The following is a 27,978-nucleotide window of genomic DNA, read 5'->3' on the forward strand; positions in this document are numbered from 1 at the left end:
ATGTTTCATACCCATGTCATGCATACTGATACTCGATATCCACAACCCATGCATGCTATATATACTCATGCATGCATGCACTATGCAGATATGCAGAACTGGCATGGACTGAAACTATTAAGCTCAGTGGAAGAGTACTGAGTCAACCACTGTGTGGACTGATCCTGTGTGGACTGATCCTGAGGTGTATATGTATGCAGCCATGGCCATGAGTCTTGGTGGTGCAGTACTGTTGATGCTGATAGCTACTGGAGCAATGGTCTCTGGACAGCAAAGTATGACCGTATATATCAGTATTGTTCAGTTTGTATGCCATCGCAAAACCAGGACGGTATAATTATTACAGGAAACCCAGATCATATACATAATTATACCACTACGGACATTGTGATATGAATGCGTCGTTTTACGTGTGTAAAACCTCTAACCACATTAAACAGTGTGGATAATTGCATCATACATGTAAATAAGGGAGAGACAGGGATTTGAAACAGAAGTGGTGCACCTACATGACGTTCTACACAGAGGCCTCGAAACTATCCTATTTTTCCGGGTAATTCGCTCGAATAAGAAAGTTGTGTTTCCTTGAGATATCGTTTTTTTCAGCAATTTATAACACTCATATTTGTAATACACACCCAGTGAAAGATATGTGCTATTTTAGGGTATTTTATTACTAAAGTGTGTTTATTAGTGTAAGCGTGCTTGTTTATCTGAGGGTACTTCCGTTTCCTGTGATTGCATGCATTGCGCAAACTATATACACAAAAAATGTGTATAATCCAAGTCTGTGGCGTTTATGATTATTCAATAAATATTAATTTTGTGTGGCGCTTTAGTCATTTGAATATAGACCAGATCTGTTAAAATTTTGCCTCAGTACGTTGGCAATGATAATAATTGTTATTGGTTTAATTATATGCAGTTTGGTTCACCCTGGGATCAACCACCATCACTACTAACAATACTGAGATCCCCATCACTACCATTGGAGAGGATGCTGATAGTAGTCTCCCTTCTCTCTTCTGTCGTACTGACGGTGTCTGCTGTAGAAGTGGCATAGAGAACGGTGGTAATGGACCACTGGGACAGTGGACGTTTCCTGATGGGAGGGTGATACTGGGCAATGGTGCCTCAACGATGGCTGGAGATGAGTTCTACATTAACAGGAATGGCCCTCAGCTCATCAGACTAGGCCGTAGAGAGAATGTCAACCCCCTCACTCCAACCGGGTCCTACTGTTGTACTGTACCAACCAGTGGAGGAGAGATGACCCTCTGTGCTAACCTGGGTGAGTGGATTGTTTTGGTGGGTAAAGGAAACATACACTGTTGATTGATGTATGCCTATACTATAATTTTCAGTTTCAGACCAATTAATTATAAGTGGTTAGCTATTATAGCTATAAGCACCAAATTACCCTACCCAACAATTTACATGTACCGTGATTAAACACCCTCCTTGAATAAATGCCCATCTCGTTTAAACGTCCAGGGTAAAAGCTCTGTCTTTGTCAATAAACGCCCATCTTAAATAATCGCCCATATACGGGGCGTGGCACTGTGGGTAGAGCTGAAATAGCACATGGAACCCATGGCAGCATAGAATAATAATACTTTTTATGATGCATCGATGGCAGAGAGAGAGAGATACCGACACAGAGGGCACTCTTATGACTTAAATTTAAGCTGAGAAATAGATTTAAGCTGAGACAGCAGCCCAAGAAGAGCACAATAACTGCTGCTGTGCAAGAGTTTTGGAGTAGACATAACAATAAACGCCCTCCTGGATTAAACGCCCCCTCTAAAGACTTCGATCTGAAATAAACGCCCGGGCGTTTAATCAAGTAAATACAGTATATACATGCATGCATGTGCATTGTAATTTCACAGCCCAGAAAATAGTATTATACATGTAGGCACACAACACTTTATTGAGATGTTTTGTGTTCTCCAGTTCTGTGCCCCTCCCTCACACCACTGATGGATGGAGTGATCTCCTACTCTGACCCAACACTGGGTAGGGACACTGTGGCCACTCACACCTGTGAGGCTGGGTCTGCCCTCACTACTGACCTCAGTACCAGGACCTGTGGAGTGACTAGTAATGTGGGTGTCTGGTCCGGGTCACCTCTGGTGTGTGCAGGTATGGGACCTCCTCACACATACAGTATCAACCATTCTCATTATCTCACAGGGAGTGCCTGTCCAGACCTCACTGATCTACAGAATGGAGTGATCAGCTACAACACTGTATCAGCTAATAGCTACAGACGAGTTACTACTGTGGCCACCTACTCTTGTGACACTGGCTTTGAACTAACTGGTACCTCAATGAGGACGTGTAATGCTGGTGTTTGGGATGGCAGTGAACCAACTTGTACAAGTGAGGATTGTTAAATTGTATACTGTGTCAATCTCTTGTGTGTTTTTTTCTCCAGCCACCCTCGCCACCTGCTCTGACTTGACTGCTCCAACCAATGGAATGATAGCCTATGATATGGAGAGCATGAACGCTAGACCATTGAACACTGTGGCCACCTACACCTGTATCACTGGATACATGGTGACTGGTGATATGACTAGGACTTGTGAGGGTGGTGGAGTGTGGAGTGGGACTGATCCAACTTGTGAATGTGACTCCATTCAGTGGATAGTGAATGTAACATTATACTATTATTTTGTTGCAGTACCGGCTTGTCCAGACCTCACCCTCCCAGCCAATGGAGGGATCACTTACAACCCAACCACCACCCCCAGAGCTGATGGCTCCACGGCTACCTACACCTGTACCACTGGCTACCAGATGACTGGACTGATGGTGAGGATGTGTAGTGTCAGTGGATGGAGCACTGGAGATGACCCTGTCTGTACTGGTGAGGGGATGAGTGTATATGTGCTGACAGTGTGTTGATTGTAAGACCCCCCACAGCCATCTGTCCTGCCCTCATCCTCTCCAATGGAATGATCAGCTTCGATCCAGCTACCTCCATCATACTAGAGGGAACAGTGGCTACACACAGCTGTGACACTGGGTACCAACTGTCCTCATCCCCATCTACTAGGACCTGTCAGTCTGACACAACATGGAGTGGAGATGACATCACTTGTCAACGTAATTCTCTAGTTACATGTGCAAGATCTATATGGTGTTTATTAACATCCTTCCAGTTGTTGACTGTGGTTCCCTGGACGACCCCACCAATGGAGCAGTGGACACATTCTCTGGAACCACCTTCATGATGACTGCTACCTACACCTGTAACACTGGGTACAATATTGTTGGTGATATGACTAGAACATGTCAGGACGCTATGTTGTGGAGTGGAGCTGCACCAACTTGTGATAGTGAGATAATTATAAAATGATCCCCATATCTGACATCCTCCACAGCCCCGTGTCCTCGTGAGCTCCTCTCCAATGGAATGGTGGCCTACTCCACTTCTACTGACCCTCCACCAATTGGAGCAATGGCCACTTACTTTTGTGACACTGGCTATGAACTGAGTGGTGCTAGTACGAGGAATTGTGTGGCTGTCAGTGGATGGAGTACATCTCTACCTGTTTGCAATCGTTAGTTGAACTAACACATGTACTTAACATTACTGTGTGTTCAGAATACCGATTACAATAATATGTGTTCACGTGAGATGCAAAATTTGCGTTTACAAAGGCAGAGCAGTTAACGAGATAATCAAAATTGGGATAAACTCCCACGCAGCGGTATTTCACATGCAAAGTTATTGGTGGGTGTGGTTTCCTGGCATTGAACCGCAAAAATGTCTTCTGAGGGCTCTCGAGCCAAATAGCGAACATTTGCTGCTATGCTGTATAATAAATAGCTTAGCATCATTATATATGGATGCAACGTTAGTGCCCATTTTCACCTATATTCTCGGCATGGATGATAATTAACCACTCCTTCTGTATCCTCTTCTCAGTTCTATGCCTTGATCTCACCATCAACAACGGAGGCATAGTCTACAATATTGGATCACCTGACAACAGACCAGTGAATACTACTGCTACTCACGCTTGTGACGCTAGCCTCAGCCTGGTTGGAGAGGCTGTGAGGACGTGTGGAAGTACTGGAGAGTGGAGTGGGTCACCTCCAATCTGTGTTGGTATGTTCATGCATTACTAAATAGATTGCTTTCTATTAATGTCACTTATTCCAACCTGTAGTGGCTTGCATGGACCTGGTTGAACCAGTCACTGGAAGTGTTGTGTATGATATGGGGTCCAAAGATAGCAGACCAGTGGGTACCATGGCAACGTACACTTGTTCCACTGGCTACATGGTGGTTGGTAATATGACCTGTCAAATTGATAGAACCTGGAGTGACAGTGCCACTTGTGAATGTGAGTGTGTTAATCGTTGGTTGAATTGTGTACGTGTGAGTGACATTCTCCACAGTGGTTTGTCCGGACCTTGCTAAGCCAGACAATGGCAATATAGTGTACAGTGACACCATTCCCAGAGGTGTTGACTCAATGGCTACCTACTCCTGCACTACTGCTGGCTATCAGCTGGTGGGGATAACAGAGAGGATGTGTACTGCCAGTGGATGGAGCACTGGGACTGATCCAACCTGCATAGGTATGTACATGTACACACTGATGCTTCATTCCATGTACTCCTAACTCCCACAGCACTGATGGTGGACTCTCTGGCAGTTCTTGGAACACCATCTCCAGGACTGAGCTATTCTCTCACTTGTACTGTCACTGTGATGGGATCATCTGCCACGCCCACCTTCCAATGGTCCCAGGATGGGAGTGTGATCACTGTGGGGGGTACTAGGAACATTGTGGGGGGTGAAGAGACCACCTCCCCCTACACCAACACTCTCACCTTCAGTCCAATACAACAATCACACCAGGGGGCCTACATATGTCAGGTTACCGTGGATACAGTCACTGCTAGCAGCCCCTCCACTGATGTCACTGTGGGAGGTAAGGATGATATCTACTCTAGTAATGTATTATACTGTCCACCCACTAGTACCCACTCTAATGGCCACCCTAACACTGGCCCCCTCTCCAATGGCTGGTCAGAGCTACTCCCTCGCATGTACCCTGACTAGAGGGGATTCTCTGAATCCAACCATCACCTACCAGTTCACTCAAGACAATCCCGGACAGACTAGGATTAGAGCAACACAAGCCAATCCCATACTGACCTTTGAGACCCTGGTATTGTCTGACAGTGGACAGTACAGCTGCCAGGCAACCGTCACCTCCCCCCATCTCAACACTCCCCAGGAAGTGGATAGTGGATCACAAAGCCTCACCATTCAGAGTGAGTGTGTTAGATTGTCAGTATAGTGTTCTATTGTGTTCTCATTCCCCAATCCAGTTCTCACTCCGAGTGTCTCTATTCTGGATCCTGGTAATCTGTTTGCCACCACCTCCCCCACTCTTGTGTGTAGTGTGAGTGTGGACTCATCAGTGGTGGATGTGCCAGTGACTGCCAGTGTGGAGTGGGATGGCCCCAGAGGAATAGGGTTCTTCTCAGTCAGTGGACCTCTATCAGGAGGATCTACCACTCTCTCTGTTCCCCTCACCAATACTGTGACAGGAGACAGTGGTGACTACATATGCAGAGCTAGTGTGAGTACAACAACGGCCTACCCTCAAGTAAGCCCCAGTAGTGAGGGATCTGACAGCAGGAGCATCACTGTCTGTGAGTTACTATCCATTGCTTGTGAGATAGTGTTAACGTTAGTGATATCATTGTCCCCCAGATGGTGTCCCCTCTGCCCCCAGTGTGACTGTGACTGGTAGTACCACCACCACCCTCACCTTCTCATGGACACAACCACCAAATGAACTGGTTACTAGATACACCCTCGACCTCGACTATCGTGGAGACTGCCCTGAGCATATCTCTATCATTTCTCAAGAAAGGCTCAATGGAGATGTACCAACATTTACTTTTGGTAGTATATTTCGACTACAAGAGTTCAGTGACTACCAGTTGACCATCACTGGGACCAATGGAGCTGGTACCAGTTCACCTGTGTTGGAGACAGCTACTACTTTACCAGCTGCTCCTAATGCCCCTGTACAGAACTTGAGACTCAACACCTCTAGATCTAGTCCGATCTCCATCACCATCCAATGGGATAGAGTGCCTTGTATTAGCAAGAACAGTGACATCACTGGCTACAGTGTTGTCTATACTCCTCCTAATACTGTCAATACTGTCTCTGGAACTGACAGAAGAGAGTTCACATTCTCTGTCTTCCCAAGAACTGATTATACGATAAGAGTTATCCCCAACAGTGGCAGTGGATCTGGACCCAGCAGTCAAACCATCACTCATACAACTGACCCTGTGACTGGTATGTGCTTGTGTTCATGTATTGTTATTGTAATATTGTTATTGCAGATGTGAGTTTCCTTGTTAATGGAGAGCTCTTACCTGACAACTCTGTCATCAGACCAGACCAGTTTGGAGAGGACCTGACAGCTCTTCATTGCCTCACCCCTTATGAAGATTGCTGTAGACTGTCCGACACTGTGGGTCCAATGGGGGCAGGGCGATGGTTGAGTCCTACTGGGGACAATGTTGTCTCCTCAGAGTCAACTTCCATGCTCTACATGTCACGCAACCCCAGTCGTGTGTCACTCAATAGAGACAGTTCTTTAACACCAGCTGCTGGGATCTACCGCTGTCTGATTCCAGTGTCAGAGAGCTCTGATCAGACCATCCACATCGGACTCTACCCTGAGGGACAAGGTGAGTAGTAGTCTAACATGTGCCTGTAGTACGTGTGTGTACTGTGCAGGTGCTCCCACTATACCTGATGAGCTGGTGTTTAGTAGAGGCTCTCTCACTCTGACGTGTGTGTCTAATGGTGGTCCAGCTAGTGAGGTGGTGTGGACCAGGGATGGAGTTACTGTCTCTACTGGATACACTCTCACACAAACTGTCACCAACACAGCCACTGCTACCTATGAGAATGTCCTGACTGCTACTACCATCGCTGATCTGGTGGGTAACTTCACCTGTACGGTCAACAACAGCAGAGGAACCTCCAACACTGGGACTATACGGATAGGTGGTGAGTTGTAGCTGTTTGTGTATGTATCATTCAGCCCTCCCCCCTGTGCAGGTGTTCGTATCATAGACCCCCCACAGCTGACGGTGGGTCAGTCTGCCACCCTCACTTGTGAGAGTGATGTGCCTGGCACTATAGAATGGCTGGACTCTGACATGAGTGTACTAGCCACTGGAACAGGATCAGAGCTAGACTACACTATAGACACTGTCAGTGATGGCATGCATGGATCCACTCTTATCTGTAGAGCCCCTGGGGGGTCAGAGGTCATCAATTTTATTGTAATAGGTGAGTTGGTATGCATTTGAGTATGTATGTCTGTACGTTAATTGATGTTATGCACTGTACATGTAATTTGTTTCTACGTAAACACAAGCGTGTAATAATGTTGCCAATTAATCAATTTATTTATACAGTGCCTCCTGACATTCTTGACTTCACCATCACTCCTGTTGGTTCCCCCACTGCTGGCTCTGAGTACTCGTTGCTTTGTGAGGTCTCTCTGAGTATCAGTGGACTAGTCAACACACCCACTGCAGTGTGGACAGCTACTGATAATGACTTCACTGTCATCTCCTCTGGTGATGCCTCCACTCTGACCTTCTCTCCTCTGAGGACCAGTCATGGTAGAGCTGGCTACACTTGTGTTGGTCAGTTAGTGTCTCCTGCACTTGATCAGGTGATGGAGGATCAGACACAACGTGCTGTCATGGTGACAAGTAAGTCAATGAATATCTCAGTCTATTAATAACCTTCTCCCTCCAGTCCCCACCCCTGGAGTCTCGTTGACCACACCCACTTCCTTGACTGCCGGCACACCCTCTTCTCTCACCTGTACCATCACTGTAGATACAGCTGTGGACTTGAACGTTGTAGTGGATATTGTGTGGGAGATCTCCACTGACAGTGATCCCATCACCACTGCCACTGGTAATGTACCAACCTTCACCAACACTCTCACCATCCCTATACTGAGCACTCGCTACACTTGGGTCACTTGTAGGGCTACTGTGAGAAGATCATTTGCTGATCCCTTTGTGTTGTCCAGCTCTCAAGAATCAGCTTCTGTAGTCTTCACAGTAGAGGGTAAGTGTACACACATGACTGTATACATGTAACGACTCCCCCCAACAGTCCCCCCACCCCCTGTGGTGATGATCAGTGTGTCTGGTGACTCTGTGGCAGGCTCCTACCTCTCTCTCCTCTGTACTGCCACGCCCCCTATCCCACTAGTGACTCCGCCTACTATCTCATGGATACAACAAGACCTAGCTGATACCGTTATTCCAGACACCTCTGACCCCTCAGCTAGCGTTAGACTGACCTTTAACCCCCTGAGGACCAGTCGTGGTGGTGTGTACGTGTGTGTAGCAGGTTACAATATTCCTGCAGCGAACATAGCATCCAGTGTACAGAGCAGTGACTCCACCACCATCAATGTGCAAAGTAGGTCTCTGTCTCATTCCAATGGCTCTTATTGATTCCTATTCCACAGTCCCAAGGCCTGATGCCAGGTTCACCTTTGACCCCATGATGGATTGCTACACTGTTGGCCTGTTTCTGACCCTGGGTTGTGAGGTCACTCTATCATCAGCTGTTGATACTGTGGTGAATCTTGACCCCATCTGGCGGAGGGAGGGGGTCGTACTGACCACTGGAGACCAACTCACTGTGGGGGACTTCCCTATGACTAGCGATGACCAGGTGTACACTAGTTTGTTGGAGTTCCAACCATTGACAAGAGATTTTATTGGCAATGACACCTTGTATGAGTGTGAGGCCAGTGTAGTGCCTCAGAGTGATACCTTCATCACTGGAACCACCACCAACACATCCACCACACTCACTGTGGGAGGTGAGGGAGGGCTGTAACCGTGGTCTATACAGTACAGTGTATTTGTGTGTACATTTAGTAGACAGCAGTGTATAGTATGTGTACTGTGTGTGTGCTTACATTGTTAATCTGACCTGTTGTAGTTTTAGCATTATGATTTAAATCCACCCCCCCTTGTTACTATACAGCGGCTAATTTTGCTGCCTCGATCAGCTCTAACTCCACAGTGCTAGCTGGCTCTGAGCACACTCTAATGTGTCAAGGAGTGAGAGGAGATGACCAGGCTGATGGTACCACACTGGAGGTGGAGTGGTTCAATCCTGATGGTGTACTCATAACTGGAGAGACTAGTGATGTCATGATAACAGGAGTCACTGACATCACTACTGACCCTACCCTCATCAGCTTTCTGATCTTCCCCAGTCTCCAGACATCTCAAGCTGGTCCCTACACGTGTAGAGTCAACCATACTATACCTGACACCACCATCACTGATCAGAGCATCCTGAGCTCATCAGTGGTCACTGTGCAGAGTAAGCCCCTCTCATTATCCCTGTGTGTGTGACCCCCCCTCCAGTCAATACCCCTCAAGTGATGATCAGTGCTAGTCGGTCTGCCACACTGTATGAGGGAACTACTGGTCAGGTCCTACGCTGTATGGTTACCCCTGACAACGCTGGAGTGGACACAACCACTAGTGTGACACGAGATATAACTGGAGGTGTTGACAGAGACACGACTAGTGACACTGTCAGTGATGGTGTGATTATTGTGGAGGAGGCCATTCAAGTGCTGAGTCTCGGTGACACTGGGACCTACACATGCTCTGCTACTGTGAACTCTGAACCCAACAATATGTACATTATGTCAGCCACCAATACAGACACTCTGAGCATAACTGTGGAGGGTACGTTAGTCGTGTGTGTGTGTGTGTGTGTGTGTGCATGTGCGTGTGGTGCGTGTGCGTGTGCGTGTGCGTGTGCGTGTGCGTGTGCGTGTGTGTTCGCGTGTGTGTTCATGGCTCTATCTACTTGACTGTGCTGTAATGTTCCTCCCTGCAGTCCTCCCAGTCCCTGTTGTGGAGATATCACCCAGTAGTCCCCTACCAGTGCTGGCTGGGTCCTCCCTCAACCTCACCTGCTCAGTCTCAGTGGAGGACCTTCTCTCTGTGGAGCCACTCATACAGTGGACACTGTCTGACCAGTCACTATCTGGGATACTCAATGGCCGCACCAACACACTGACCTTTGACCCCCTCTTCACAACCAACGCCACTCAGTACACATGTACTGCCACTATCAACATACCTGCAGTGGACATCACTAGTACTGGCAGCAACTCTACTAACCTCACAGTGGACAGTAAGCAGTGTCATAGCCTCACAGTCCTTTATCCTACCCCCCACAGTCTCCCCTCCCACTGTGAGTGTGTCCTCACCCACCCCAGTCTACCATGGCACTAGCCACACCCTCTCCTGTAACGCTGGCTATGACACTAGTGTAGTGACGACTGCTGTGACTCTGGACTACTCCTGGACTGGACCCAACCTCATAGCCTCCAGTGATAGTGCTGCTCTCACACTCTCACCAGTGGACCTACCAGCACAGAGCAGCGGAGACTACACTTGCACTGTCAGCGTTATCCCAGCAGTCTCAACATTCATCAACCCTGCCACAGACTCTGATACTTACAACCTCACTGTACTAGGTGAGTGAATGATGTGGTTTTAGTGGGCTTTCAGTTTCCAATAGCAGCTAGTACAGTAGGTAGCAGTTGTTAGTGATTTTAATCAGTATAATAATTATTCTTAAGGTACTAATTTGTAATTAACGCTAAATTAAGTATAGTCCATGCAAAAAGTATGAATCTCATTACTTATACCAACCACACTTACGTCACCACTAATTGATCTCATTGGTCAACAGCTGTAGGATATATAGAATATTAGCATACAGCCCCAGGCATGCACAGTTTTTCAAGTTGTTTTTTAGTTTTTTCATTTGTTCAAGAAGTTAGAAAAGAGCCATGCTTGACAGTACTAAGACTCAAAGCGACGGCAGAAACACGGAAGGTGCTCTCCAACAAGATGGCTAAGCTTCCATGGGTCCATGGGCGCGGTTTAGATACATTTTATCCAAGAAGAACTTGCAACTCCAGTAAGGGACGTCGAATGGTCAACGCTTGGACCAAAGAAGCTCTTGAGCATCTGGAGTCAACATGTTGCTCAACTAGCTCTTTGACGGCTGCAAAATCGTGGAGAATTGTTGCTAGGGGGAGGTCCTTTTATAGTGCTGCGCTCACGTGGTATAAGTCAGATATGCCACACCTACTCGGAGGATATGCACCCCATATATCCTCCTCTTAGGTGTGGTATATCCTATACAAATTGTAAATGTAAATTGAGAGTATGGCCTTTTTTTCACCATAGAAAAATCTATGTCTATAATAGTGATGCTTTACTTCCTCCCCCCTCTCCCTCAGCTGCTCCCCCTCCTGATGTGTTGACTGGTGTGCCTGTGAGGGTGGGCCGTTGTGGACAAGTGTCCTCCATCACCTGTACTGCATCTGTCATTGATAACTTTGTAGCCACACCCACCTTCATGTGGAGGGGGCCGGGTGGAGACATTGTGGACTCTGACAACATTCTCAACTCTCCCTCTGTGATGACTGGAGGAGAGTACACTTGTATGGCTTGTGTGAATGTACCACAAGTCAATATCACCAATCTCTGTACCAACTCAACCATCACCATACAGGACACCAGTGAGTTACTTGTTAGCCATTGACAGGACTATTGTTAGGGAGGGTGGTCCCTCCTATAGAGCTAGGACTATTGTTAGGGAGGGTGGTCCCTCCTATAGAGCTAGTGTTCCAGCTGTTGCATTGATACCCCTCCTCTCATATACAGCCCCCCAGCCAGTGAGTGATGTGGTGTGTTCCTCCCTCTCTCCCTCCACTCTGAGTGTGAGCTGGTCCCCTCCAACTGACCCTGTCCTCAGTTATCAGGTGGAGGTCAAACAGTACAGTCTAGAGGGTAGTACAGTGGACACAGTCAGTCTCTCTACTCCATTTGACAGTGAGAACGTTATCACCACGATCACTGTGGATGGTCTAGGTGAGTACTAGAGAGATTGTTGTGTATTATATTTATAAGCTGTATTTTAAATCGGCTCTGTAACTAGAGTTCTGATGTCCAATTTCAACGATTTTATGATTTTTCTGAAACTTTAGAAGGAGCTCTTTCAGATGGTATGCTCAAATCCCAAATTTGAAACAGGCCATAATTTCCTATTTTCAGATCATGATATAATTATTGTCGAAAAAAGGCTGAAAATAGACTTCTTATTTTGACATAATTATCATCTGAAGGCCTATACCTATAAAATTTCAAAATTAACGTTATTGGACCAACGTAAAACATAATACTGTATACTGTGTGTGTGCTGTGTTTACTTGTTTTGTGAGCTACAGTATTGTCATTCTACCATGCTGACTGTACTCCCCCTCTTCCCCATACTTGTGTATAGTTCCCTCTACACGGTACCTGGTCAGTGTTGAGGCAGTGAGTGGTGTCGGCTGTAGTGAGGTCACTGAGATAGACTGCTACACTGAGCAAACACAGCCCCCAGTAGTTACCGGGGTAACTGTGGACAGACTCAACGGGACTGCCATGAATGTCAGCTGGACTCCACTCAACAAAGCTCAGTCCAATGGCTTCATTCAGAGTTACATAGTGACATACTCTGTTGTCACAGCAACACCCAATCGTAAGAGACAAGGCTCTCAACAAGTGACAGTATCCAGTGACAAGAGTGGTACTATCATTGGAGGACTGGACCCGGGGTCAGAGTACAGTGTCGGTGTAGGCGCTAGTGGAGCAGGGGGAACTTCACAATGTGAGTACACACGCATGCATGGAACTCTGTGGGTGTTTAATATTACTGATTGACAGATGCAGCTCATTCGTATAATAATAATCTTCCTTCATCCCCACAGCCTCTCCTCTGATGGTGTCTCCCACCATCTCCCCCATACGCTCTGTGTTGTTCCAGCTCAGACTCACCAACATCAGAAACTGTCTTGACTGGGTGGTGAGTACATGCGTGCATACAATGTACAATGCTGTATTGTACATGTACTAGCTATTATTACTCTCTCCCAGGACCAAGACGGGAGGATAGATGCTGTGAGGAGTATGTTTGCTGCCGAGGTGGAGAGTCACTGTGGGTGTGGTTTCTCAAGCATGGTCATAACTTCCCCCCGCTTCCGCTGCTTCCCTGAGTCCAGCACAGCTGTCACATTCCGAGCCACTCTAACCGATTCCAGACTCCTCACTCCCATACAGGACTGGATACAAACCAATGGATTCATTTCCATACAGAGCGTACTAATTGAAGTGGACAAGACTTGTCAGGTGGAGATATCGAGCCTTGCAGACACCGAGTGTAACACTATACCTGTGGGTAGTGAGTCATCAGCTGCAGTGATTGGTGGAGTGGTGGGAGGAGTGGTCATTGTCCTTATCGTTGCTGTTACCATTACAGTCATAGTGATTGCCGTGCTGGTGTTCAAGAGTAGGAGAGAGAAACTGATCGTCCATAGAACAACAAAGTGAGTGTATTATTCCTTCTCTGTTAATAATAATTGTAAGCTTCTGAATTCATACGTTCACTGTCTTGCCCCCCCCCCTGTAGACGTGCTCTACCCCCCGTGTCCCTACAGGGTGTGGTCAGTACGGGTGAGATAAAACCTTACGAGATGATAGAAATGGGTGATCATGAATATGAGGAAGTATCCAAGTTCCAGAAACCGAGTGGAGGGGAGTATGAGATGGTGGGAGGCCCATCAGCTGGCTACCAGAACAGGGCTGCTATAATGGCCACCAAACAAACATCACCACCCCCTCCACCCCCTCCACAACCCTCACAACAGGAGACAGTGGATGCCGGGGGTGACTTTGAGGTCACTGAGTGCATTGCCTACAGCACGACCACCCATGGCCCCCCTCCCCCCAACACGACCAGTGGAGACCCACTATATGCTAACTGACACTAATGGACTTTGTCACTAACTCATTCATACACTCTCAACATGATTGTAGAATTTTTCAGTTTTTTGCAGATACAAATTTTCTTTTAGTTTATAGATAGCATTTGCATAGCCTGTCATTTTGTACATGTAGTCATTAAGTTATGATCACATAGCAAAAACTAAAATAAACCAGCCCCTCGAGTTCACGCCGCAGATATGCATGCTGGTCTCATTAATTAGCCGCACCCAGCTTCACAAAGTGTGATGTTTCATACCCATACTGATACTCGATATCCACAACCCATGCATGCATGCTATATATACTCATGCATGCATACACTATGCAGAACTGGCATGGACTGAAACTATTAAGGAAGAGTACTGAGTCAATTTCACTGTGTGGACTGATCCTGTGTGGACTGATCCTGAGGTGTATATGTACTATAAAGCAGCCATGAGTCTTGGTGGTACAGTACTGTTGATGCTGATAGCTACTGGAGCAATGGTCTCTGGACAGCCAAGTATGACCGTATATATTAGTATATGTGACAGGCTCTGGGAAAACCAGACTATTGGAGCAGAATTTAGTATTGAGCTACAGCTAAATTTATGCCTACAGTATAAAATCTCAAATAAAATGTTATTGATGTATAAGTATCTACAGTCCTTCTACTACCTCTCTGTAAAATCTGATGCTCTAAATCCAACTCTTTCCATCGAAACGCTTCGTCCAAAATTTCGCTATTACCTTATTTTTCCTAATTAAGCAATCTTTGAGAGTCGTTTTTCTCGATACTACATTTTACGGCTTCGAGTTTTCAACGCGCATGACTCGGGTATGAAACTAGGTATGTGAACACTAAGCATATCATTGTGTAGGCAATGCTCTGCTCTATTATTTGGTACATTAATCACACATATTTTAGTCTGCTCCAATAGTCTGGTTTTCCCAGAGCCTGTCACATATATTATACATGCAGTATTGTTCAGTTTGTATGCCATCGCAAAACCAGGACGGTATAATTATTACAGGCAACTCAGATCACTATATATATACCACTACGGACATTGTGATATGAATGCGTCGTTTTACGTGTGTAAAACCTCTAACCACATTAAACAGTGTGGATAATTGCATCATACATGTAAATAAGGGAGAGACAGGGATTTGAAACAGAAGTGGTGCACCTGCATGACGTTCTACACAGAGGCCTCGAAACTATCCTATTTTTCTGGGTAACTCAACACTCATATTTAAATACACACCCAGTGAAAGATATGTGCTATTTTAGGGTATTTTATTACTAAAGTGTGTTTATTAGTGTAAGCGTGCTTGTTTATTCGAGGGTACTTCCGTTTCCTATGATTGCATGCATTGCGCAAACTATATACACAAAAAATGTGTATAATCCAAGTCTGTGGTGCTTATGATTATTCAATAAATATTAATTTTGTGTGGGGCTTTAATGGTAAAATTTATGCCTCAGTACGTTGGTATTGTTATTGGTCTAATTATATGCAGTTTGGTTCACCCTGGGATCAACCAACATTACTACTAACAATACTGAGATCCTCATCACTGACATTGGAGAGGGTGCTGATGGTGGTCTCCCTTCTCTCACCTGTCACACTGTCTACACTGGCTGCTGTAGAAGTTTTGCTGAGAACAATGGTCAGGGAGGACTGGGACAGTGGACGTATCCTGATGGGAGTGTGATACCGAACAATGGTGGTGGACAGCAGTTCTACATTAACAGGAGTGGTCCTCAGCTCATTAATCTAAACCGTAGACAAGCTATCAACCCCCTCACTCCAACCGGGTCCTACTGTTGTACTGTACCAACTAGTGCAGAAGTAGAGATGACCTTCTGTGCTAACCTGGGTGAGTGGATTGTTTGGGTGGGTAAAGGAAACATACACTGTTGATTGATGTATGCCTATACTATAATTTTCAGTTTCAGACCTTTACAAGTGGTTAGCTATAGCCAAATTACCCTACCCAACAATTTACATGTACCGTGATTAAACACCCTCCTTGAATAAACGCCCATCTCGTTTAAACGCCCAGGGTAAAAGCTCTGTCTTTGTCAATAAACGCCCATCTTAAATAATCGCCCATATACGGGGCGTGGCACTGTGGGTAGAGCTGAAATAGCACATGGAACCCATGGCAGCATAGAATAATAATACTTTTTATGATGCATCGATGGCAGAGAGAGAGATACCGACACAGAAGGCACTCTTATGACTTAAATTTAAGCTGAGACAGCAGCCCAAGAAGAGCACAGTAACTGCTGCTGTGCAAGAGTTTTGGAGTAGACATAACAATAAACGCCCTCCTGGATTAAACGCCCCCTCTAAAGACTTCGATCTGAAATAAACGCCCGGGCGTTTAATCAAGTAAATACAGTATATACATGCATGCATGTGCATTGTAATTTCACAGCCCAGAAAATAGTATTATACATGTAGGCACACAACACTTTATTGAGATGTTCAAGTTATGTTCTCCAGTTCTGTGCCCCTCCCTCCCACCACTGATGGATGGAGTGATCTCCTACTCTGACCCAACACTGGGTAGGGACACTGTGGCCACTCACACCTGCGAGGCTGGGTCTGCCCTCACTACTGACCTCAGTACCAGGACCTGTGGAGTGACTAGTAATGTGGGTGTCTGGTCTGGGTCACCTCTGGTGTGTGCAGGTATGGGACCTCCTCACACATACAGTATCAACCATTCTCATTATCTCACAGGGAGTGCCTGTCCAGACCTCACTGATCTACAGAATGGAGTGATCAGCTACAACACTGTATCAGCTAATAGCTACAGACGAGTTACTACTGTGGCCACCTACTCTTGTGACACTGGCTTTGAACTAACTGGTACCTCAATGAGGACGTGTAGTGCTGGTGTTTGGGATGGCAGTGAACCAACTTGTACAAGTGAGGATTGTTAAATTGTATACTGTGTCAATCTCTTGTGTGTTTTTTTCTCCAGCCACTCTCGCCACCTGCTCTGACTTGACTGCTCCAACCAATGGAATGATAGCCTATGATATGGAGAGCATGAACGCTAGACCATTGAACACTGTGGCCACCTACACCTGTATCACTGGATACATGGTGACTGGTGATATGACTAGGACTTGTGAGGGTGGTGGAGTGTGGAGTGGGACTGATCCAACTTGTGAATGTGACTCCATTCAGTGGATAGTGAATGTAACATTATACTATTATTTTGTTGCAGTACCGGCTTGTCCAGACCTCACCCTCCCAGCCAATGGAGGGATCACTTACAACCCAACCACCACCCCCAGAGCTGATGGCTCCACGGCTACCTACACCTGTACCACTGGCTACCAGGTGACTGGACTGATGGTGAGGATGTGTAGTGTCAGTGGATGGAGCACTGGAGATGACCCTGTCTGTACTGGTGAGGGGGATGAGTGTATATGTGCTGACAGTGTGTTGATTGTAAGACCCCCCACAGCCATCTGTCCTGACCTCATCCTCTCCAATGGAATGATCAGCTTCGATCCAGCTACCTCCATCATACTAGAGGGAACAGTGGCTACACACAGCTGTGACACTGGGTACCAACTGTCCTCATCCACTACTACTAGGACCTGTCAGTCTAACAGAACATGGAGTGGAGATGACATCACTTGTCAACGTAATTCTCTAGTTACATGTGCAAGATCTATATGGTGTTTATTAACATCTTTCCAGCTGTTGACTGTGGTGTCCTCACTGACCCCACCAATGGAGCAGTGGACACATCCTCTGGAACCACCTTCATGATGACTGCTACTTACACCTGTAACACTGGCTACAACATTGTTGGTGATATGACTAGAACATGTCAGGACGCTATGTTGTGGAGTGGAGCTGCACCAACTTGTGATAGTGAGATAATTATAAAATGATCCCCATATCTGACATCCTCCACAGCCCCGTGTCCTCGTGAGCTCCTCTCCAATGGAATGGTGGCCTACTCCACTTCTACTGACCCTCCACCAATTGGAGCAATGGCCACTTACTTTTGTGACACTGGCTATGAACTGAGTGGTGCTAGTACGAGGAATTGTGTGGCTGTCAGTGGATGGAGTACATCTCTACCTGTTTGCAATCGTTAGTTGAACTAACACATGTACTTAACATTACTGTGTGTTCAGAATACCGATTACAATAATATGTGTTCACGTGAGATGCAAAATTTGCGTTTACAAAGGCAGAGCAGTTAACGAGATAATCAAAATTGGGATAAACTCCCACGCAGCGGTATTTCACATGCAAAGTTATTGGTGGGTGTGGTTTCCTGGCATTGAACCGCAAAAATGTCTTCTGAGGGCTCTCGAGCCAAATAGCGAACATTTGCTGCTATGCTGTATAATAAATAGCTTAGCATCATTATATATGGATGCAACGTTAGTGCCCATTTTCACCTATATTCTCGGCATGGATGATAATTAATCACTCCTTCTGTATCCTCTTCTCAGTTCTATGCCTTGATCTCACCATCAACAACGGAGGCATAGTCTACAATATTGGATCACCTGACAACAGACCAGTGAATACTACTGCTACTCACGCTTGTGACGCTAGCCTCAGCCTGGTTGGAGAGGCAGTGAGGACGTGTGGGAGTGATGGGGATTGGAGTGGGTCACCTCCAATCTGTGTTGGTATGTTCATGCATTACTAAATAGATTGCTTTCTATTGATGTCGCCTATTCCAACCTGTAGTGGTTTGCATGGACCTGGTTGAACCAGTCACTGGAAGTGTTGTGTATGATATGGGGTCCAAAGATAGCAGACCAGTGGGTACCATGGCAACGTACACTTGTTCCACTGGCTACATGGTGGTTGGTAATATGACCTGTCAAATTGATAGAACCTGGAGTGACAGTGCCACTTGTGAATGTGAGTGTGGTAATCGTTGGTTGAATTGTGTACGTGTGAGTGACATTCTCCACAGTGGTTTGTCCGGACCTCTCTGAACCAGACAATGGCAATATAGTGTACAGTGACACCATTCCCAGAGGTATTGACTCAATGGCTACCTACAGCTGCACTACTGCTGGCTATCAGCTGGTGGGGATAACAGAGAGGATGTGTACTGCCAGTGGATGGAGCACTGAGCCTGATCCAACCTGCATAGGTATGTACATGTACACACTGATGCTTCATTCCATGTACTCCTAACTCCCACAGTACTGATGGTGGACTCTCTGGCAGTTCTTGGAACACCATCTCCAGGACTGAGCTATTCTATCACTTGTACTGCCACTGTGATGGGATCATCTGCCACGCCCACCTTCCAATGGTCCCAGGATGGGAGTGTGATCACTGTGGGGGGTACTAGGAACATTGTGGGGGGTGAAGAGACCACCTCCCCCTACACCAACACTCTCACCTTCAGTCCAATACAACAATCACACCAGGGGGCCTACATATGTCAGGTTACCGTGGATACAGTCACTGCTAGCAGCCCCTCCACTGATGTCACTGTGGGAGGTAAGGATGATATCTACTCTAGTAATGTATTATACTGTCCACCCACTAGTACCCACTCTAATGGCCACCCTAACACTGGCCCCCTCTCCAATGGCTGGTCAGAGCTACTCCCTCGCATGTACCCTGACTGGAGGGGATTCTCTGAATCCAACCATCACCTACCAGTTCACTCAAGACAATCCCGGACAGACTAGGATTAGAGCAACACAAGCCAATCCCATACTGACCTTTGAGACCCTGGTATTGTCTGACAGTGGACAGTACAGCTGCCAGGCAACCGTCACCTCCCCCCATCTCAACACTCCCCAGGAAGTGGATAGTGGATCACAAAGCCTCACCATTCAGAGTGAGTGTGTTAGATTGTCAGTATAGTGTTCTATTGTGTTCTCATTCCCCCATCCAGTTCTCACTCCGAGTGTCTCTATTCTGGATCCTGGTAATCTGTTTGCCACCACCTCCCCCACTCTTGTGTGTAGTGTGAGTGTGGACTCATCAGTGGTGGATGTGCCAGTGACTGCCAGTGTGGAGTGGGATGGCCCCAGAGGAATAGGGTTCTTCTCAGTCAGTGGACCTCTATCAGGAGGATCTACCACTCTCTCTGTTCCCCTCACCAATACTGTGACAGGAGACAGTGGTGACTACATATGCAGAGCTAGTGTGAGTACAACAACGGCCTACCCTCAAGTAAGCCCCAGTAGTGAGGGATCTGACAGCAGGAGCATCACTGTCTGTGAGTTACTATCCATTGCTTGTGAGATAGTGTCAACGTTAGTGATATCATTGTCCCCCAGATGGTGTCCCCTCTGCCCCCAGTGTGACTGTGACTGGTAGTACCACCACCACCCTCACCTTCTCATGGACACAACCACCAAATGAACTGGTTACTAGATACACCCTCGACCTCGACTATCGTGGAGACTGCCCTGAGCATATCTCTATCATTTCTCAAGAAAGGCTCAATGGAGATGTACCAACATTTACTTTTGGTAGTATATTTCGACTACAAGAGTTCAGTGACTACCAGTTGACCATCACTGGGACCAATGGAGCTGGTACCAGTTCACCTGTGTTGGAGACAGCTACTACTTTACCAGCTGCTCCTAATGCCCCTGTACAGAACTTGAGACTCAACACCTCTAGATCTAGTCCGATCTCCATCACCATCCAATGGGATAGAGTGCCTTGTATTAGCAAGAACAGTGACATCACTGGCTACAGTGTTGTCTATACTCCTCCTAATACTGTCAATACTGTCTCTGGAACTGACAGAAGAGAGTTCACATTCTCTGTCTTCCCAAGAACTGATTATACGATAAGAGTTATCCCCAACAGTGGCAGTGGATCTGGACCCAGCAGTCAAACCATCACTCATACAACTGACCCTGCGACTGGTATGTGCTTGTGTTCATGTATTGTTATTGTAATATTGTTATTGCAGATGTGAGTTTCCTTGTTAATGGAGAGCTCTTACCTGACAACTCTGTCATCAGACCAGACCAGTTTGGAGAGGACCTGACAGCTCTTCATTGCCTCACCCCTTATGAAGATTGCTGTAGACTGTCCGACACTGTGGGTCCAATGGGGGCAGGGCGATGGTTGAGTCCTACTGGGGACAATGTTGTCTCCTCAGAGTCAACTTCCATGCTCTACATGTCACGCAACCCCAGTCGTGTGTCACTCAATAGAGACAGTTCTTTAACACCAGCTGCTGGGATCTACCGCTGTCTGATTCCAGTGTCAGAGAGCTCTGATCAGACCATCCACATCGGACTCTACCCTGAGGGACAAGGTGAGTAGTAGTCTAACATGTGCCTGTAGTACGTGTGTGTACTGTGCAGGTGCTCCCACTATACCTGATGAGCTGGTGTTTAGTAGAGGCTCTCTCACTCTGACCTGTGTGTCTAATGGTGGTCCAGCTAGTGAAGTAGTGTGGACCAGGGATGGAGTTACTGTCTCTACTGGATACACTCTCACACAAACTGTCACCAACACAGCCACTGCTACCTATGAGAATGTCCTGACTGCTACTACCATCGCTGATCTGGTGGGTAACTTCACCTGTACGGTCAACAACAGCAGAGGAACCTCCAACACTGGGACTATACGGATAGGTGGTGAGTTGTAGCTGTTTGTGTATGTATCATTCAGCCCTCCCCCCTGTGCAGGTGTTCGTATCATAGACCCCCCACAGCTGACGGTGGGTCAGTCTGCCACCCTCACTTGTGAGAGTGACCTGACTGGTACTATAGAATGGCTGGACTCTGACATGAGTGTACTAGCCACTGGAACTGGATCAGAGCTAGACTACACTATACCTCTGGTCAGTGATGGCATGCATGGATCCACTCTTATCTGTAGAGCTCCTGGGGGGTCAGAGGTCATCAATTTTATTGTAATAGGTGAGTTGGTATGCATTTGAGTACATATGTCTGTACGTTAATTGATGTTATGCACTGTACATGTAATTTGTTTCTACGTAAACACAAGCGTGTAATAATGTTGCCAATTAATCAATTTATTTATACAGTGCCTCCTGACATTCTTGACTTCACCATCACTCCTGTTGGTTCCCCCACTGCTGGCTCTGAGTACTCGTTGCGTTGTGAGGTATCTCTGAGTATCAGTGGATTAGTCAACCCACCCACTGCAGTGTGGACAGTTAGTGGGAATGATCTCCTAGTCAGCTCCTCTGGTGATGCCTCCACTCTGACCTTCTCTCCTCTGAGGACCTTGCAAGCTGCTACCTACACTTGTACTGGTCAGCTAGTGTCTCCAGCCCTTCAACAACCACTCACTGATGTGCAGACACACTCAATCACTGTGGACAGTGAGTGCATTCTCTTACACTAATATTCCATTAATGTGTCCGCCCACACAGTCCCCACTCCTGAAGTGACTCTGACCACACCTCCATCACCCCTCACTGCTGGTACATCACTCACACTCACCTGTACCATCACTGTGGATAATGCTGTGGACTTGAATGTGGTAGTGGACATTGTGTGGGAGATCTCCACTGACAGTGATCCCATCACCATTCCCTCCACTGCCACTGGTAGTGTACCAACCTTCACCAACACTCTCACCATCCCTATACTGAGCACTCGCTACACTGGGGTCACTTGTAGGGCTACTGTGAATGTTGTTGGAGAGTTTGCTGTCACAGACAGTCCTGAGGGAAGTGCCACTGTCCCCATCACTGTACAAGGTAAGGTTGTTACCACTCAACAAGTGTTACATTACCCCCCACAGCCCCCCTACCCCCTGTGGTGATGATCAGTGTGTCTGGTGACTCTGTGGCAGGCTCCTCCCTATCTCTCCTCTGTACTGCCACGCCCCCTACCCCACTAGTGACTCCACCCACTATATCATGGGTGGGTGTGGTCTCGCCTGATGATGATGTCACTGTCACCAACACCTCGACTGTGTTAGAGTATAACACTATGGTGACCTTTGACCCTCTGAGGACCAGTCATGGCCGTGTGTACGTGTGTGTAGCAGGTTACAATATTCCTGCAGCAGACATATCATCCAGTGTGCAGAGCAGTGACTCCACCATCGTCAATGTGCAGAGTAAGTGTGTGTGTGTGTACTGTCCTCACACTCTTTGTCTGTGTCCGCAGTCTCTCCTGTTGCCATCACTCTGAGAGGTGATCCATTTGACAGTGATTTCAGTACTGGCTTGGAACTGGATCTTGTGTGCAGACTGGAATTGGATCCTGCTGTAGACAGTCCTCTCACTGTGACTAGTACCTGGGTCAAAGACAACCAACCACTCGTTCCTGATGGGGCAAGACTCACTTTCACTGATGCTATAATGAGTGGAACCACTCCACCATTGTATATGACAAGCGTGTTGTTCAGAACTATAAATGCAAGGCTCTCTGACTCTGGTAACTACACCTGCAGTTTCTCTATAGTTCCCAACCAGCCCACATACATCACTGGAACCACTGCCACTGTCAGTAGGCATAGTGGAAGGTAAGCACATGATATGCATTACAATAATGATGATCATTTCTCTCCAGATTTTCCTGTACAAAGAGTTATTCTTGTTGCTGATATGACTGTTGCTGCCAGCAGCTCTTACTCTCTCCAGTGTATGGCTACCAGAGATGAAGATCTTGCATCAGATTCTTTGTTAGAAGTTGAGTGGTTTGATAACAATGGATCCCCCATCACTGGAGAGACGAGTGGTGCTTCTGTGATGGGAGTGTCTAGTACGAATGACCTTTCTCTGACCTCTACTCTCATGTTCACCTCCATCATGACTAGTCAAGCTGGACTGTACACATGCAGTGTGAACCTCACTATTCCTGGAGCTGATGTGGTGGACCACAACGTGAGGAGAGTGTCTGCTGTGAGGGTCATGAGTAAGTTCGTGCATGTGTGTGTGTAGTCATTGGTAACCTGTGCCTCTCTCCTAGTCTCCCCTCCACTCACTGTGTTAGTGAATGCTAGTCGGTCTACCACACTCTATGAGGGAACTACTGGTCTGGCCATTAACTGTGAGGTTACTAGTGATGAAACTGGAGTGGACACATCGATATCAATCAACAGAGCTCTAACTGGACCTGGTGCTGACGGGAGTAGGGCTAGTACAACCTTTCCTGAACCCAACAGCATTGCTGTAGCCATTACCCCACTGGCTCTGATAGATGCTGGCCTATACACATGTACTGCATCTGTTGGAGCAGCTGATAACTCAGAGTACATTATCACTAGCAACCCTACCACTGGAACATTCACCCTTACTGTGGATGGTGAGTGATCTACATTTAACTGTATGATTTGTTCCATCATTATCATTGTCTCTCCCTGCAGTCCTCCCAGTCCCTGTTGTGGAGATATCACCCAGTAGTCCCCTACCAGTGCTGGCTGGGTCCTCCCTCAACCTCACCTGCTCAGTCTCAGTGGAGGACCTTCTCTCTGTGGAGCCACTCATACAGTGGACACTGTCTGACCAGTCACTATCTGGGGTACTCAATGGCCGTACCAACACACTGACCTTTGACCCCCTCTTCACAACCAACGCCACTCAGTACACATGTACTGCCACTATCAACATACCTGCAGTGGACATCACTAGCACTGGCAGCAACTCTATAGCCCTCACAGTGGACAGTAAGCAGTGTCATAGCCTCATAGTCCTTTATCCTACCCCCCACAGTCCCCCCACCCACTGTGAGTGTGTCCTCACCCACCCCTGTCTATCATGGCACTAGCCACACCCTCTCCTGTAACGCTAGCTATGACACTAGTGTAGTGACGACTGCTGTGACTCTGGACTACTCCTGGACTGGACCCAACCTCATAGCCTCCAGTGATAGTGCTGCTCTCACACTCTCACCAGTGGACCTACCAGCACAGAGCAGCGGAGACTACACTTGCACTGTCACTGTACGCCCTACAAACATCTCAACATTCATCAACAATGGCTCAGACTCTGATACTTACACCCTCGATGTACTAGGTGAGTGAGTGGGCGTTAGTGAAGGCTTTCATGATTCAGTTTCCAATAATAGTACAGTTAGTACAATACAGTAGATTTTAATCAGTATGTTTATTCTAATGTTATACCTTAATGTTACTATTATAAACGGGTACTAATTTTAGCAAATTTGTAATAATAATAAAACGCAATTAAAAAAGTATGAATCTCATTACACTTTTTTCTAATACTTTGAAAGTATGGCCTTTTTTCACCAGACAAAAATCTGAAATTACTATGTCTATATTAGTGGTACTTTACTTCCTCCCCCGTCTCTCAGATGCCCCCCCTCCTGAGGTGTTGACTGGTGTGCCTGTGAGGGAGGAGCGTTGTGGACAAGTGTCCTCCATCACCTGTACTGCATCTGTCATTGATAACTTTGTAGCCACACCCACCTTCATGTGGAGGGGGCCGGGTGGAGACATTGTGGACTCTGACAACATTCTCAACTTGACCTCTGTGATGACTGAGGGAGAGTACACTTGTATGGCTTGTGTGAATGTACCACAAGTCAATATCATCAATCTCTGTACCAACTCAACCATCACCATACAGAACACCAGTGAGTTACTTGTTAGCCATTGACAGGACTATTGTTAGGGAGGGTGGTCCCTCCTATAGAGCTAGGACTATTGTTAGGGAGGGTGGTCCCTCCTATAGAGCTAGTGTTCCAGCTGTTGCATTGATACTTCCTCCTCTCATATACAGCCCCCCAGCCAGTGAATGATGTGGTGTGTTCCTCCCTCTCTCCCTCCACTCTGAGTGTGAGCTGGTCCCCTCCAACTGACCCTGTCCTCAGTTATCAGGTGGAGGTCAAACAGTACAGTATAGTGGCTGTAGGGAACACAGTCAGTCTCTCCACTCCATTTGACAGTCAGAACGTTATCACCACGATCACTGTGGAGGGTCTAGGTGAGTACTAGAGGGATTGCTGTTGTGTATTATAATTTATAAGCTGTATTTGAATCAGCTCTGTAACTAGAGTTCTGGTGATTCAATTTCAACAATAATATTTATGATTTTTCTGAAAGCTTAGAAACAGATGGTGTGCTCATGATCAAGGCCAAATTTGAAACAGGCCATAATTTCTTATTTTCAGGTCATGGTATTTTGTCGAAAAAAGGCTGAAAATAGACTTCTGATTTTAACATAATTATTATCTAAAGGCCTATAATCTCAAAATTAATGTTATTGGACCAATGTTATGGTACGCAAACATATATATACTGTGTGTGTGCTGTGTTCACTTATTTTGAGCTATCTATATATACATGTATCATCATTCTACCATGCTGACTGTACCCCTCCTCTCCCCATACTTGTGTATAGCTTCCTCTACCCGGTACCTGGTCAGTGTTGAGGCAGTGAGTGGTGTCGGCTGTAGTGATGTCACTGAGATAGACTGCTACACTGAGCAAACACAGCCCCCAGTGGTTACCGGGGTAACTGTGGACAGAATTAATGGGACTGCCATGAATGTCAGCTGGACTCCACTCAACAAAGCTCAGTCCAATGGCTTCATTCAGAGTTACATAGTGACATACTCTGTTGTCACGGCAACACCCAATCGTAAGAGACAAGGCTCTCAACAAGTGACAGTATCCAGTGACAAGAGTGGCACTATCATTGGAGGACTGGACCCGGGGTCAGAGTACAGTGTCGGTGTAGGCGCTAGTGGAGCAGGGGGAACTTCACAATGTGAGTACACACGCATGCATGGAACTCTGTGGGTGTTTAATATTACTGATTGACAGATGCAGCTCATTCGTATAATAATAATCTTCCTTCATCCCCACAGCCTCTCCTCTGATGGTGTCTCCCACCATCTCCCCCATACGCTCTGTGTTGTTCCAACTCAGACTCACCAACATCAGAAACTGTCTTGACTGGGTGGTGAGTACATGCATGCATGCAATGTACAATGCTGTATTGTACATGTACTAGCTATTATTACTCTCTCCCAGGACCAAGACGGGAGGATAGATGCTGTGAGGAGTATGTTTGCTGCCGAGGTGGAGAGTCACTGTGGGTGTGGTTTCTCAAGCATGGTCATAACTTCCCCCCGCTTCCGCTGCTTCCCTGAGTCCAGCACAGCTGTCACATTCCGAGCCACTCTAACCGATTCCAGACTCCTCACTCCCATACAGGACTGGATACAAACCAATGGATTCATTCCCATACAGAGCGTACTAATTGAAGTGGACAAGACTTGTCAGGTGGAGATATCGAGCCTTGCAGACACCGAGTGTAACACTATACCTGTGGGTAGTGAGTCATCAGCTGCAGTGATTGGTGGAGTGGTGGGGGTGGTCATTGTCCTTATCATTGCTGTTACAGTCATAGTGATTGCTGTGCTGGTGCTCAAGAGCAGGAGAGAGAAGCTGACCGTCCACAGAACAACAAAGTGAGTGTATCAATGTTATTATTCCTTCTGTGTTAATAATAATTGTTCATGGGTTGTCTGCTAAAGTATAAGCTTCTGAATTCATACGTTTACTGTCTTGCCCCCCCTCCCCTCCCTGCAGACGTGCTCTACCCCCCGTGTCCCTACAGGGTGTGGTCAGTACTGGTGAGATAAAACCATACGAGATGATAGAAATGGGTGATCATGAATATGAGGAAGTATCCAAGTTCCAACAACCGAGTGGAGGGGAGTATGAGATGGTGGGAGGCCTATCAGCTGGCTATGAGAACAGGGCTGCTATAATGGCCACTAAACAAACATCACCACCCCCTCCACCCCCTCCACAACCCTCACAACAGGAGACAGTGGATGCAGGGGGTGACTTTGAGGTCACTGAGTGCATTGCCTACAGCACAACCACCCATGGCCCCCCTCCCCCCAACACTACCACCCACGGCCTCCCTCCCCCCAGTACTACCACCCATGGCCCCCCTCCCCCCAACACGACCAGTGGAGACCCACTGTATGCTAACTGACACTAATGGACTTTGTCACTAACTCATTCATACTCCCAACATGATTGTAGAATTTTTCAGTTTTTTTGCGGATATAGTTTATAGATAGCATTTTCATAGCCT

General features: G+C 46.8%; 3 protein-coding genes across 7 annotated transcripts in view; 2 read left to right on the forward strand and 1 right to left on the reverse strand.

Moving 5' to 3' along the window:
* Positions 1 to 27,978, reverse strand: part of LOC135334852 (CXXC motif containing zinc binding protein-like) — a 171,553-nt gene that overhangs the window by 64,766 nt on the left and 78,809 nt on the right. The gene's annotated exons all lie outside the window — the stretch shown is intronic.
* LOC135334764 (mucin-2-like) lies at positions 92 to 27,974 on the forward strand. Of its 4 annotated transcripts, XM_064530061.1 has the most exons (34): positions 92 to 275; positions 926 to 1,291; positions 1,957 to 2,145; positions 2,197 to 2,385; positions 2,441 to 2,635; positions 2,690 to 2,875; positions 2,932 to 3,114; positions 3,171 to 3,347; positions 3,393 to 3,572; positions 3,941 to 4,123; positions 4,185 to 4,361; positions 4,417 to 4,599; positions 4,653 to 4,955; positions 5,005 to 5,301; positions 5,359 to 5,685; positions 5,747 to 6,346; positions 6,394 to 6,744; positions 6,794 to 7,069; positions 7,121 to 7,354; positions 7,483 to 7,785; positions 7,832 to 8,152; positions 8,201 to 8,512; positions 8,562 to 8,921; positions 9,089 to 9,433; positions 9,478 to 9,807; positions 9,962 to 10,261; positions 10,308 to 10,607; positions 11,382 to 11,663; positions 11,809 to 12,015; positions 12,428 to 12,796; positions 12,897 to 12,991; positions 13,063 to 13,407; positions 27,243 to 27,340; positions 27,462 to 27,974. In XM_064530061.1, the coding sequence occupies exons 1-34, from the start codon at positions 191 to 193 to the stop codon at positions 27,874 to 27,876; spliced, it is 9,063 nt and encodes a 3,020-aa protein (XP_064386131.1). In that variant the 5' UTR covers positions 92 to 190; the 3' UTR covers positions 27,877 to 27,974. The 4 variants fall into 4 exon arrangements, with proteins under 4 accessions (XP_064386131.1, XP_064386132.1, XP_064386133.1 ...); XM_064530062.1 differs by lacking the exons at positions 12,428 to 12,796; positions 12,897 to 12,991; positions 13,063 to 13,407 and adding exons at positions 26,266 to 26,634; positions 26,735 to 26,829 and having other exon boundaries at positions 26,901 to 27,340; XM_064530063.1 differs by lacking the exons at positions 11,382 to 11,663; positions 11,809 to 12,015; positions 12,428 to 12,796; positions 12,897 to 12,991; positions 13,063 to 13,407 and adding exons at positions 25,217 to 25,498; positions 25,645 to 25,848; positions 26,266 to 26,634; positions 26,735 to 26,829 and having other exon boundaries at positions 26,901 to 27,340.
* On the forward strand, positions 14,291 to 23,646 carry LOC135334768 (mucin-2-like). 2 transcript variants are annotated; one of them, XM_064530071.1, is made up of 24 exons: positions 14,291 to 14,452; positions 15,454 to 15,813; positions 16,446 to 16,634; positions 16,686 to 16,874; positions 16,930 to 17,124; positions 17,179 to 17,364; positions 17,422 to 17,604; positions 17,661 to 17,837; positions 17,883 to 18,062; positions 18,431 to 18,613; positions 18,675 to 18,851; positions 18,907 to 19,089; positions 19,143 to 19,445; positions 19,495 to 19,791; positions 19,849 to 20,175; positions 20,237 to 20,836; positions 20,884 to 21,234; positions 21,284 to 21,559; positions 21,611 to 21,844; positions 21,973 to 22,272; positions 22,324 to 22,653; positions 22,698 to 23,018; positions 23,069 to 23,426; positions 23,474 to 23,646. In XM_064530071.1, the coding sequence occupies exons 1-24, from the start codon at positions 14,368 to 14,370 to the stop codon at positions 23,505 to 23,507; spliced, it is 6,018 nt and encodes a 2,005-aa protein (XP_064386141.1). In that variant the 5' UTR covers positions 14,291 to 14,367; the 3' UTR covers positions 23,508 to 23,646. The 2 variants fall into 2 exon arrangements, with proteins under 2 accessions (XP_064386141.1, XP_064386142.1); XM_064530072.1 differs by having other exon boundaries at positions 16,930 to 17,118.

Source organism: Halichondria panicea, chromosome 4, assembly GCF_963675165.1.
Source record: "Halichondria panicea chromosome 4, odHalPani1.1, whole genome shotgun sequence".
Taxonomy (NCBI): domain Eukaryota; kingdom Metazoa; phylum Porifera; class Demospongiae; order Suberitida; family Halichondriidae; genus Halichondria; species Halichondria panicea.

What these genes read in the sequence shown, in the direction of transcription:
- LOC135334764 (XM_064530061.1), top strand. Translation starts at nt 191, where the DNA reads ATGTATGCAGCCATGGCCATGAGTCTTGGTGGTGCAGTACTGTTGATG. An exon ending in ACAAAGCCTCACCATTCAGA is followed by an intron (nt 5,302 to 5,358) that starts GTGAGTGTGTTA and finishes TCCCCAATCCAG; the next exon opens with TTCTCACTCCGAGTGTCTCT. An exon ending in ATCAGTGGTCACTGTGCAGA is followed by an intron (nt 9,434 to 9,477) that starts GTAAGCCCCTCT and finishes CCCCCCCTCCAG; the next exon opens with TCAATACCCCTCAAGTGATG.
- LOC135334768 (XM_064530071.1), top strand. Translation starts at nt 14,368, where the DNA reads ATGTACTATAAAGCAGCCATGAGTCTTGGTGGTACAGTACTGTTGATG. An exon ending in TGACAGTGCCACTTGTGAAT is followed by an intron (nt 18,852 to 18,906) that starts GTGAGTGTGGTA and finishes CATTCTCCACAG; the next exon opens with TGGTTTGTCCGGACCTCTCT. An exon ending in ACACTCAATCACTGTGGACA is followed by an intron (nt 22,273 to 22,323) that starts GTGAGTGCATTC and finishes CCGCCCACACAG; the next exon opens with TCCCCACTCCTGAAGTGACT.